The sequence below is a fragment of the Salvelinus alpinus genome, chromosome 2, assembly GCF_045679555.1.
Source record: "Salvelinus alpinus chromosome 2, SLU_Salpinus.1, whole genome shotgun sequence".
Taxonomy (NCBI): domain Eukaryota; kingdom Metazoa; phylum Chordata; class Actinopteri; order Salmoniformes; family Salmonidae; genus Salvelinus; species Salvelinus alpinus.
In genome coordinates, this window is record NC_092087.1 from 402355 (window position 1) to 415164 (window position 12810).

At 43.3% G+C, this 12810-nt stretch overlaps 1 protein-coding gene across 1 annotated transcript; it reads right to left on the reverse strand.

The window, feature by feature from the left end:
* Window positions 1-2228: 2228 nt before the first annotated feature.
* Window positions 2229-12412, reverse strand: LOC139552579 (5-aminolevulinate synthase, non-specific, mitochondrial-like). Its single transcript, XM_071364452.1, has 11 exons — window positions 12237-12412; window positions 9433-9658; window positions 8905-9087; window positions 8149-8274; window positions 7007-7226; window positions 6400-6584; window positions 6064-6243; window positions 4743-4907; window positions 3614-3882; window positions 3011-3173; window positions 2229-2640 (listed from the first exon to the last, which is right to left on the reverse strand). The coding sequence occupies exons 2-11, from the start codon at window positions 9635-9637 to the stop codon at window positions 2480-2482; spliced, it is 1857 nt and encodes a 618-aa protein (XP_071220553.1). The 5' UTR covers window positions 9638-9658; window positions 12237-12412; the 3' UTR covers window positions 2229-2479.
* Between the last annotated feature and the right edge of the window lie 398 nt (window positions 12413-12810).

Consider the following 12810-nt stretch of genomic DNA (forward strand, 5'->3'; position numbering starts at 1 on the left):
GTGTTCTATGTTTTCTATTTCTGTGTGTTTGGCCGGGTGTGGTTCTCAATCAGAGGCAGCTGTCTATCGTTGTCTCTGATTGAGAACCATACTTAGGTAGCCTGTTCCCACCTGTGTTTGTGGGTAGTTGTTTTTTGTGTTGTGTGTATTCACCATACAGAACTGTTTTGTTTATTCGTTCGTGCTCTTTGTTATTTTGTTCAGTGTTTAGTTTATTTATTAAAATACATATTATGAACACTTACCACGCTGCATATTGGTCCGATCCTTCCTCATCTTCCCAGGACGAGAATCGTTACAGGAGTTTATAGACAAGGAAACAGCAAACACACCAACAGCTGTAAAGAGGTGACAATAACACCTCTTGGCAGGGCCCTCAGATCCTCAAAATGTTCTAGCTCTGCACCATTGTGAGCATCTTGACTGGCTGCATCAACACCTGGTGTGACAACTGCTTGGCATCGCTGCAGAGCATAGTGCAGATGACCCAGTACATCACTGGGAATGAGTTCCCTGCCATCCATGATCTCTATACCAGGTGGTGTCAGAGGATGGCACTAAAAAATGGCAAAGAGTCATAGACAGTTCACTCTGCTAGGAACCTGAACAGTTTCTACCCCCCAAGCCATAATACTACTAAATAGTTACCTGGACTATCTGCATTTACCCTTTATGCACTATTTTATTTAACCTTTAACTAGGCAAGTCAGTTAAGAATAAATTCTTATTTACAATGACGGCCTACCATGGAATAGTGGGTTAACTGCCTTGTTCAGGGGCAGAACGACAGATTTTTTTATCAGCTCTGGGATTCGATCTAGCAACCTATCGGTTACTGGCCCAACGCTCTAACCACTTGGCTACCTGCCACCACTAACTGACTCATCACATACGCTGCTGCTACTGTTTGTGTCACTTTATTCCCAGTTCTACATCAATGACCTCATACCCCTGCACATCAACTCAGTACTGACACCCCTTTTATATAGCAGAGTTATTACTCAATGTGGATCTATTGTTTTACTTGATTTCTCTATTTTCTCTCTGCATTGTTGGGAAGGTCCTGCCAGTAGGCTTTTAACTGTTAGTCTACACCAGTTTAAAGCATGTGACAAACACAATTTGTTTTGATTCATGGGCTGCATTTAGACAGGAAGTCCAATTCATATTTTTATATATTTTTTTATATATTTTTTCCCCCACTAAATTGGTCTTTTGATCAATGCATTGGACTGACAAGTGTAAGGCGTGAGATGCGATTGTAATTATGTGGTGAGGAGAGAGCAAGAGAGGGTGAAGGAGGCTCGAAGCACTGGGCATTTTATGACATGCATAATCTGAATTAGAACAGAATTATACCTACGGAGGAGCGGCTTCTATGGAGGAACATTGAACGTCATTTTAACCAGAGGTAGCTAGCTAGCTAACAAGCTTGTGTATGCAGCCAGAATTAAACTAAAACAAGTCTTACTTTAGTAGTTAAATTCAATGTGAAACGTGATGACTATAGTATCCTTAACTAGCAATGAAAAAGTGAATCCAGTCTTCTCCAATTAAAAATCTCCCTGATTTCTGAATCACTCTTGAAACATTAGTAGGGTATGCTTTGGAGTGTGAGGGACAGGTAGCCTATACACGGAAAGATTGTCAGCCGACAGAAATACATTGGAATACATTTGAGTGACAGCTTTGCATAGGCTCTGTTTGTCATACTGGGGGGGGGGTCTGGAATGTAAGAGATTATTAAACGGTTCCCGTGCGTTTTAGTTCTGTTCCGGAACTGTATTGATTGCTTTCGTTCCTGGTTCTGATTCTGTTCCTCGAAAGATACCCTTTGTTTTCAGTTCTGTTCACTGAACCGGTTCCAACCCCTGGTCAAAAGACCATTTAGTGGGATAAGAAGAACAGTGTATAATCCGAGTCAGGCTGTCTATATAGTAATGTCAGGACCCAGAACTGTCACGAGGCTACTTCCTATTCAGCGTGTAGAAAACCTCTGACATCTGGGGATGCCATCTATGATGCAAGCCTGATCCCAGAGCTGTTGGTCATGGCAACTCCACATGCAGCGACTAGGAGTAGACACTAGAGCACCAAGACTGGTACGCCGGCTACCATCGTGAATAATAAGTATCTAGGACACTATTGGTTATAACCTCCTCATTGAGGTGGACTTCATGTTCAAACAACCTTAAATGTGGCCAAGTGGCCGTGACAATAAACACAGAAACATTCAAGTTATATTTATTTAGACAATCTAGTGCCCATGGAACACTCAATAATAAGTTATGACACTTATAAAATACAAATATAGATATTCTATGACGTCACAAACGGTACCCTATTCCCTTCCTAGTGTGCTACTTTTGACGAGAGCCCTACGTCCCCCGGTGGAAAAAGTAGTGCACTAGCAAGGTAATAAAAAGGTGCCAATGACAGTGACGGAGGAATGAGGGTTTGAGTGTATTCTGTAGTGTCATCATGCGTGAGCTGAGACGGAGTGACTCAGGCCTCTGAAGTAGGACTGTTCTCTCTCCGTCATCAGCTCAAAGTGCAGCGGCTGCCGGCAGAAGTTACACTCTGCTGAAGAATGGGGCTTCAGAGGTAGACCGGACTCCTTCCACGTCTGAACCAGCTTCTCTGAAGAGGGGGACAAATATTGTTTTTTTTAAAAGGGAGGATGTACTTGGCTATTTCAGTATGTTTCATGCTAACTGAAAAAAATCACCAATGTTTTACAAAACAAATCAAGTTAATCTTTTACTAGCAGGCTCTTCATGGCGTCACAAATATCATTTGTCCAGCCACAGAAGTATACTTTAGTTGTATATCTGAATAAACATGGCGTTGACGTGGGAGTTGAACCATTGACCCCCCCCCCCCTCAAAACATTCCCTTCAGTTTTGTGCCTCGTGAACCTCGTCGTGTTCAGTACAACAAAATGTTTGAGAAACCATTGACCGCAGTCAGTTCCTGTTTACTTGCCCGCAAGACGGAACACGTCTCTTACCGACAAAGTACGTCATCATCTGAGGGGTGTGGTGTGGCGTGGGGGCGATGCGTAGAAGCTCCTCCCCCCGGGCGACCGTGGGATAGTTGATGGCCTGGACGTAGATGTTGTAACGACTCATCATGATGTCAGAGACCTCCGTGTTCTTTTCCGCGTCAGACACCTGCAATAAAATCAATGCATCCATGTAAGACCACGTTGAGTACGTCCATAGTGACACTGTCTATCAATAATAATAATAATCACTGCGTTTTAGGTCAAAGTGTCATAATGCCGAGTCAATGAACAGTGACAAGGCTGATGGAGGACAACGCTGAGCTCTCTGGGGGTGAGAATGGGCAGGGCCAGGAGTTCTGGTCAGGGATAACTCTGGGCTCTAGTTACGCTATGATCATGTAACGTGCCGCAACCTGCCGGTCAGGTACACCGAGTGGACAAAACATGAACACCTTCTGAATATTGAGTTGAGCACCCCCTTTCTGACTGAGCTGACATATGCAGCGGTTACCGTGAATGCAGTCTCAATGAAAGCGGAAACATTGCCTTTAAAAAAAATGTAATTCACGCTATAGTGCTGAACCCCTGAGTTGTAGTGATTCTCACCCTGACAGGGATGATGTGAGAGGGACAGTGGACGACGGGCAGTCCAGAGTCCATGAGCATCTGTCTCAGCAGCTTAACGTTACGCTGGTGTTTCCTCCGGAGGGCGCGGCCCTCCTCCCCTTTAAGGATCTGGATGGACTCGCGGGCGCCCGCCAGCAGCATGGGAGGCAGAGACGTGGTGAATATGAAGCCTGCAGCGTAGCTACGGACCGTGTCCACCAGGGCATCGGTGCTGGCGATGTAGCCTCCAACACAGCCAAACGCCTTGCCTGGAAGAACATATCATTAACACCAATTAGGACAAAATAACAAATTAAACACATGGTTTTCTTTGTGGTTTTTGGATGTTTAAAGGAGACTTTCTAGTCCATTAGAAAGTCCCCAGCGTGGTGTTCACCAGCTGTTCTGTCTGGTCATCTTGCTTCTATTCCAACAGACAAAGACCTCTCCAGATTGTCCCAGTGTGTGTGTGTGTGTGTGTGTGTGTGTGTGTGATGATTGGTCTCCCAGCAGTCCCCAGGCTTAGAGGAAACGTAAGACGCACTGTGGTCTCCTAGCAACAGGTCGTGAACAGATCCTAGTTCCTGTTTCTCCAGTGTCCCAAGGAGCGTTAAGCAACAACCTCAACCACCTGTATTCGAGCCCAGACATCTGCTTCATCAGTCGCCACAATGGCCTTTTTTTTGCCTTCACCTCCCATATCTCATCTCCCTTATCTCACATTGTATATAGACTTATTTTTCTACTGTATTATTGACTGTATGTTTGTTTTACTCCATGTGTAACTCTGTGTTGTTGTTTGTGTCGAACTGCTTTGCTTTACCTTGGCCAGGTCGCAATTGTAAATGAGAACTTGTTCTCAACTTGCCTACCTGGTTAAATAAATAAATACAAATCTCAGGTTTTCAGATAAACAAAGAAGGGTTCAGGGATGTGAATGGAACATAGACACATCGGGAAGTTGTCTAGGAGACCGGGCAGTTTCAAACTAGAACTGAATGGAGGATAAAGCAGGAATTCCTCATTTCTCAGGACAAATCACATCCCTGATTTGTAAAGCCAAGTGAATGGACTTGAAGGTTTAAACATAATTCTCTGGGGCCATTTTGCTTGTTATTTGAGTACTGACCCAGTGTTCCAGAGATGATGTCCATCTTGTGCATGATGCCGTCTCGGTCCCCGATACCTCCTCCCCTAGCGCCGTACAGCCCCACCGCGTGCACCTCGTCTACAAAGGTGATGGCTCCAAACTCATGGGCCACATCACACAACTCATCCAGAGGGCACACCGCTCCTTTAAGACAAGATACACAGCATTATATTTCAACAGGAGGCATTTTAAACAAGATTACAGTAAGACACAACTCTCCTTTAAGAAACAAACGATTAATATCATATAATCCGTTTCATAGATGTTGGATAGTATAGAAGCACATTATCTAAAACAGGGCAGTCTTCATTTTGGAAACTATTTTAAAGGTAGTTTTAGTCTTAAAATATATATAAACTCAGCAAAAAAAGAAACAGCCCTTTCTCAGGACCCTGTCGTTCAAAGAATTCGTACAAATCCAAATAACTTCACATATCTTCATCGTGAAGGGTTTAAACACGGTTTCCCGTGCTTGTTCAATGAACCATAAACAATGCACTGCAGTACTTAATGCAGCTGGTGGCCACACCAGATACTATCTGTTACTTTTGATTTTGACCCCCCCCTTTGTTCAGGGACACAATATTCCATTATGTTAGTCACATGTCTGTGGAACTTGCTCAGTTTATGTCTCAGTTGTTGAATCTTGTTATGGTCATACAAATATTTACACATGTTAAGTTTGCTGAAAATAAACAGTTGACAGTGAGGACATTCCTTTTTTGCAGAGTTTATATTTTATACTTTTCAGCCTTCATTAGTTTTAGTTATAAGTCAACAAACTCTGGACAAAATGATTCTAGTTTTAGTCAGTGCATTCCCCACCCCATTAAAATAATAAAAAGATGAGCTATGCAGAAATCAGGTCGCTATTTCCTGGTTGCTAAAATTCAAATAGTTCGCCTAATTTCAGTTTGACAAAACAAGCAAGTATAGTGTGGAGAATCATTGTACCATCTAAACCTCTGAAATATATTTTCCATATTCAAAAATAGTATTTTCAGCTGGTGAACAATACATAAAAATACTACATTTTACAGGAAGCATAGAATAGTGCACATAACAGATCTACCACGTAGACTTGTTTGGTCAGGTCGCCCCTCCGAAAAAAGTTACATATTGCTGATTTAATATGTACTGCATCAAGTAAAAAAACACCAAATTTGTGTTCCAAATGTCAACCTATATAACACACTACTTTTGCCCAGAGACCTATGGGCCCTGCCCCCCCTGGTCAAAAGTAGGGCACTATATAGGGAATAGGTACCCTATTAGGACACATTACAAGAACTCCACTCACCATCCATGGAGTGGACCGTCTCGAAGGCCACGATCTTTGGAGAGGAGGGGTCTGACTTCAGCAGCAGCTCTCTCAAATGGTCGGGGTCATTGTGACGGAAGACGAACTTCTTCGCTCCGCTGTTCCTGATGCCTTGGATCATAGAGGCGTGATTCCCTGCATCAGAGTAGATCTCACAGCCTGGAGAGAGAGAGGGGGGGGGGAAACAGGCTGTTCAGTACCCAGACTAACATGTGCTAACTCGGCACACCTGGGCGATGCAAAATAAACTAGCCCATTGTTACCTGGAAGTACAGTTTATGTTGCTAGATTGCTAGAGTAATGGGGCATGGTTACCTGGCATCATCTTGGCCAGGGTGAACAAGGTGGAGTCATTGGCTACGAAGCAGGAAGTGAAGAGGAGCGCAGCGTCCTTCCTGTGGAGGTCTGCGAGTTCCTGCTCCAGTTCCACGTGGAACTTACTGGTCCCAGAGATGTTCCTGGTTCCTCCGGCACCACTGCCGTGCTTATGCAGCGTCTCCCTGGAAACAACAGCAGGTAAAGTCAACAGCTGCCCCAGGAACCATGATTACCCAACGTCTGGCAACACACCCAGGTAAACAGGCCAATTAACAAGCTCACACCTTCACCGAGTCATTAACAGACCGCCCTTTGTGGTTATCTACATATAACCCAAGGGATAGTTGATTGGTCCTCAGGGGGGGAACAGTGAAACTAAGACAGTCTGTCATCTCTCCTCGGGGATCAATAGGCAGCATGAGAATTGAATGAAAACAGGGAGGTTGTCAACTACTAATCTGGGGGAAAGAAATTAATTTTTGTTTCAAATGGGTTTTCCTACTGCGATTTCTACTAAACACGACCCACCCATCAAAACCACCTGTCTGTTCACCTCATCTATCCATCCATCCATCCACTCGTCGCCAGTTGGCCAGCTACTTACGTGATGGAGTTGACGACCCGTGGGTGCCTGCTCATGCCCAGGTAGTCATTGGAGCACCACACAGACACATCTCTCCTGTTGCTAAGGGAATCGGTGTAGTCGTCACCCATGGGGAAGTCCGTGGCTCGCCGGTTTACCGTCTTAAAGACACGGTACGTGTGGTCACTCTTCTTCTCCTCAATCTTCCTCTCAAAGAACTCATCGTAGTGGAAGTTAGAGACTGAGAGGAAGGAAACAAGATTACAAGACAAGGTAAAAGATCATTTCCTGTTTCAGTAAAAAAAAGGGAACATTTCAAAACGACTTAAACATCCCATCAACTTCATATCTGCAAGGTGTTGTCGACGACAACGCCTCTACTTTAATTTGCGCCAACCAAACTAGCCATATGATGTGGTCATTTAAAAGTCCTGCCAACCCCTCAGTATAAAACGTCACCTTTTAACTTACCAGCTTTGGCGCTCTAATTAAATGATGAACATATCGTCATTATGAAAAAGTATAAACACAAAAATAGCTTGGTCCAAAATCAAAATGTTTGCACCAAAAATACAATCTGTTTAAAATGTATTTAGGATTTATGTCAATCTAGCAAGGCAGGCAACTAAAAGCAACTTTTCAGAGACAATGTGGTTTGTTAGCTAACTCATAATTACCAGAACTAATCTGACAACATTGTTCAACCATTGCAAACTTTTTTTTTTAAATCACCATAAATGGAAAACACATTAAAAAAAAGGTAATGATTACAATTATGGTGAGCTGCTGACTTTGTGAACGTGAAGAAATTAATGCAATGTCACGTCGCCATGACATCGATCACAACACGTTCAAAGTTTAACGTCACTTGGGACGTCACTTGTCCTAAGTGACGTTAAACTTTGAACGTGTTGCGATCGATGTCATGGCGACGTGACATTGCATTAATTTCTTCACGTTCACAAAAGTCCAGCCAAGACTAATGCTGACAAGAATGGTTAACATAGTTGTTTGAAAAGGAACCATAAACATTATCCAATTCTTTTTTCAGGACACATACTACAAATCCTATAAAAACAGCCTTATATGCTTCAGGCTGCACAATTTACTTCCCTACAGGGACAATAAAGTTTCGATTTGAACAATCTGGTCATGTGACTCACAGCTGGGCATGTTCTCCTGCAGCAGTTGGGACACTCTGATTGGACGTTGCTTCAGCAGCTTCTTCATCAGATTGGAGGTGTTGACCGGACCAGAGGAGCTGGCCAGCACCTGGGCTGGGGTCACATCTGGAGAGACACCGTGATTAGCGACGACTGAATAAGACAAAGTTTATTTTATTATTTCTATGGGCTGTTATCTGACAGACAGGTCATGGCTAGACCATAGATGTACTCTACATGACAAAAAGTATGTGGACAACATCCAAAAGTATATGCTCGTCAGACGTCTGAAAGTCATTGAGCTCTTCAGTACAGGCCATTCTGCTGACAATGTTTCTCTATGGAGATTGCATGGCTGTCTGCTTGATTTTATACATCGGTCACCAACGGGTGTGGCTGAAATAGCCAAATCCACTAATTTGAAGGGATGTCCACATACTTGTGAATATATAGTGTATATAAATTAACTCTGCTATGGGCTGAACAGTAATGTCAGTGTAATAGGCAGAATATCCCCGATGAGAAAGGGCATTCAAAAAGACAGGGAAAACATGTATAGTATTTATTTTGTATGGCTTTAATTTGCCTACATCTGTATTAGTCGAATAATATCAGCCTCCAGGTTATTAGGACTATTGTTATGTACCTCTGAATAATAAAGTAGAAGTTAAATTGTGAACCTGTAACAAAGCCTATGACGCCTCTGTATTAGTAGCAAAAGGAATCTAACTCCAGGTGGTTTAACCCCTTGTTTACCTTTCTGGACGGTGCGGACCTCCTGCACGTCCTCCTGCAGCTGGATGCTGGCCTGGCGCACCACACCACTGTTCTGGCCCATCTCAGCCGCCAGGAAGGGGCACTTTGAGGTCCCCGAGGCCTGGCCAGAGGGGGGCATGGGGTGGCTCTGAGGCAACTTGGTGGTAGTACCCCCATTGGCTCCTAAAAGGAACAGAAGATACTAGGGTTAGGAGATGAAGAGTAACACGCACACAGCTTTGAAACTACACCATACTCTGTCCTGGGGGATCTCCCTGGGTATACATTTTGTTTTTTTGCCCTAGAACTACAGTTGGTTTAAATAATTAGAGCTTGATGAGTTGGTTATTGGAATCAACAGTTTTCCCATGAGACATAGCTGTACTCCCGTTGACTGTTGTAAACGCCATAAACCCATGTCTCAGGGCGAGACTTTTTTCCCTGATCGTGTGATCTGACCACCATGAAAACTCCTGCCTCTACATAACCCAGCAAGGTGCAGTCTAAGATGGATATCCCGCCACTTACCTGGTGTCTGGGCTGAAGTCGCGGTGTCCTCAGTCTTCTGCAAGCTAGCTGAGGAGGAGCAGAGAGAGCGGGCCAGAGGCTTGGAGGCCAGGTTCATCATCACAGGACACTTCTGGGCATAGACCACCAGGGACTTCCGGGCCTGCTGGAGGAAGGACTGGGGCACGTGGGACAGGAACGGGCAGCGGCGAATTAAGGTCTCCATCCTTACGGTGATTGTCAAAGCCTGAGAGGAAACAAAAAGGTGACGATTCGGATAGACAACATGTCTCCTTTAGAGCCCAACCAGGAGAGACAACATGTCTCCTTTAGAGCCCAACCAGGAGAGACAACATGTGTCCTTTAGAGCCCAACCGATATAGCCAGTCACCCATGTTGTAGGCCGATATTGACCTTTTAACGCTATACAATGTACCGGTCGATAACGGATAATCAATAGGATGAAAGGGGAATGTCATGTGATCTGAAAACTAGCGACCATTCTCATAATGTCCTTCTTCTTGGTCACAATGTATGAAATCAACAATTGAAGACTACTTATTGGAGAGAGAAATTAACATACCTTTGGGGCTTTACATTTACATTTTACATTTTAGTCATTTAGCAGACGCTCTTATCCAGAGCGACTTACAGTAGACTTTAATCTCCTTTGAAATCAGACTTTTACAAGTGTAAGTAAAAAACGTAAATAAATGAGAAATTGTGCTACTAATGCATAAAGTAATGTTTGGTTAGCTTTTGGAAAATTTTTAATAAAACATTTTCCTTCTTTAGAAGTTTCAGCCAGGCTGGTTAACATTAGCTAATTAATTTGTTAGCTATCATACAGTAGGCGAATATTCATAATGATATATTTAATGTAAGTAGACATGCAATCATAATAGACTTTAGCGCATATAAAGCACCCACAATCTAGTGGCTGAAAACACAACCATCGCGGAACGAACGACTGACGAATTTCCAGACAAGGGCGGTCCATTTAAAAAGCATTCCTTCCTCCCTCGCCTTGCAAGTGTATACTCGTCAAATGTCATCAGAAGTGTCCATTTAATTTGAGGGTGTGTCTTTTAGGTGTTTGGAATGCAGCCCAGGTTTTCCTAGACAGCCTTGGAAACCTCCAAAAAGTCTCGTCTCGGACCGTATTGTTCCAGTAGGGACGGGAAACATTCAGGCAGCTCTAAGACACTAATGAAGCTCTGTATACAACCTCCAGTTAAATTGTGTTTGAGATATTTTAACCAGTTAATTACATCTTTACTCGTTTTTAAAATTGTGAGTGGGCAACATACCAGCATCCAAAATTGACATGTTGAATTATTTTGCGCTAATTTCTATAATGTAATCGGGACAGTTTGCGTTACTACTTTAGGACCAGTTCTCATTTTCGCATCATACAAGCGACTGAAATTACACAATTTGTACCCCCGATTGTCAATATCAAAGTAAGCTTAACATCTGTGATTTGGTACGTTTGATTTTATTTATACACGCCTGTCCGTCACAGGACTTAGTCTGAAATGGACAGCTGCGTTCTAAGGAAATTTATGGCGCCCTCTTTAAAAAAAATAGCCATTACCCTCAAACGAATACACGTATTTGACAGTCAAGCCAGCACTCAAATGAGATCCAATTCCTGTCTATGTAGAACGACCTGTGGAGATGAAGTTATCCAGTCAAGAATAAAATAAGTTTCATTGTTCGTTTTGTCCGTCTACCGTAAACACTGTCCAACAGGTAGCCTGAAGGTTCAGAGCGTTGAACCAGTACTAGTGACCGAAAAGTCGCTGGTTTTTGAATTCCTGAACTTGATTAGGTGTGGGGGGGAAATGATTGGTCATTGTGCCCTTGAGCAAGGCTCTTATCCAGAGCCACATACAGGTGCAATTGGGGTTTAGAGTCTGCTAGATGACTCACTACTGTGGTGGCTCTGGATCGGAGAGTCTGTTAAATATTTAGTATTTTACAAACTAATTAAATTACATTGCTGTGTAATCTGACAGGCCAAATTAAGTCAAGTGAGCCTAAAATACCAGCAGTTAGTTGTAAATCAATTCCAAACAAAAGTTCCATATCTACCTGTTTAAGTAACTACATTTACATTTTCGATGTCATAACTCGCATGCTGACCACACCGTTTTATTTTGCGTTGCAAAACACAGTTACATGTTATTCAATCATTTCACGCACGTCAAAGAGCGTCTGCGTAGCTAGCTAATTTACCATACATGTTAGATACTTTTCCACCTGTCCCCAAATGAATACAGATGGTTCAGAGTTGGTTTTGATACACCTGCGTGTCTTGATCGCGTCTGGTGTGGATGGACAAAATGAACATGAGCACGATGGTGGACGCACACGCCCAGACGTCAGCATGTTACCCAATGAATCACGTTAGTAATATTATTTTCATTTTAAGAGAAATTAAGATTTTCACGTTAGCTAAATGAACTAACAAGCTAAGTATGGTCCGTGCTAAACGGGTATCCTTAGGACGCCCATTGCTAGGGAAGGGTTATGGTCGTCCGCAGGATCTCGGATAGCACTGACAACCGAATCATTGGCCCCGGTTAGCCCTTACATGACGACTGGAACTGAATTCCTCCGCTGCTCTATACATTAATTCGCTACATACTTCATTGCGGATAAGAAACGAACATCCGTGGGCGTGATGTAACGTTAACATTTGACCGGAGCAAAGATTCTGTGTAGCCATGCAAGGTTAGCCCCACTAACTAGCATACCGGGCACGCTAGCTTACGAAACCGGATAAATTAAGGACGAATGGCTATATCTGGTTTGCTTACCTCGCTCGGTGTGTTTCGGGTCACCCTCTCACGAATGAATAAAGAAATTGAAAGATTGCTTGGCAAGATCTTAACGCTGTTTCAGTATAAATATAACTCTACTGCTTCGTTATCCTGCACTGAGGACGAACGAAAGGACAGAGATATGCAACCGGCTTATAAGAGCGACTGCGACTATTAAGTATCGCGAGAAGGTGAGTGTGTACGTCATAGCACCCGTCCCAGACAGTCCAGGCTACTGCCACTAGTTACCACAGCCACAAAGTCATAACCCCCCCGCCTGTTTCTTCAATGTCGCTTCTTACAATGTTTTTAAATGTAACCTTCATTTAACTAGGCAAGTCAGTTAAGAACAACTTCTTATTTACAATGACAGCCCACCGGGGAACAGTGGGTTAACTAACTGCCTTGTTCAGGGGCAGAACGACAGAGTTTTACCTTGTCAACACGGGGATTCGATCTGACAACCTTTCGGTTACTGGCCCAACGCTCTAACCTGCCCCAATGCTACCTGCCGTCCCAAATGTAATTGTAAACCAACCCTTAAGTTAAACCACATTGCTAACCTTAAATG

Bases quoted from the DNA above. Each gene is read 5' to 3' on its own strand.
- LOC139552579 (XM_071364452.1), bottom strand. From the start codon at position 9,637: ATGGAGACCTTAATTCGCCGCTGCCCGTTCCTGTCCCACGTGCCCCAG. The intron at 9,088-9,432 runs GTAAGTGGCGGG...TGTTCCTTTTAG, and splicing joins GACTTCAGCCCAGACACCAG to GAGCCAATGGGGGTACTACC. The intron at 3,174-3,613 runs GTGAGAATCACT...ATTTTATTGCAG, and splicing joins CTCACATCATCCCTGTCAGG to GTGTCTGACGCGGAAAAGAA.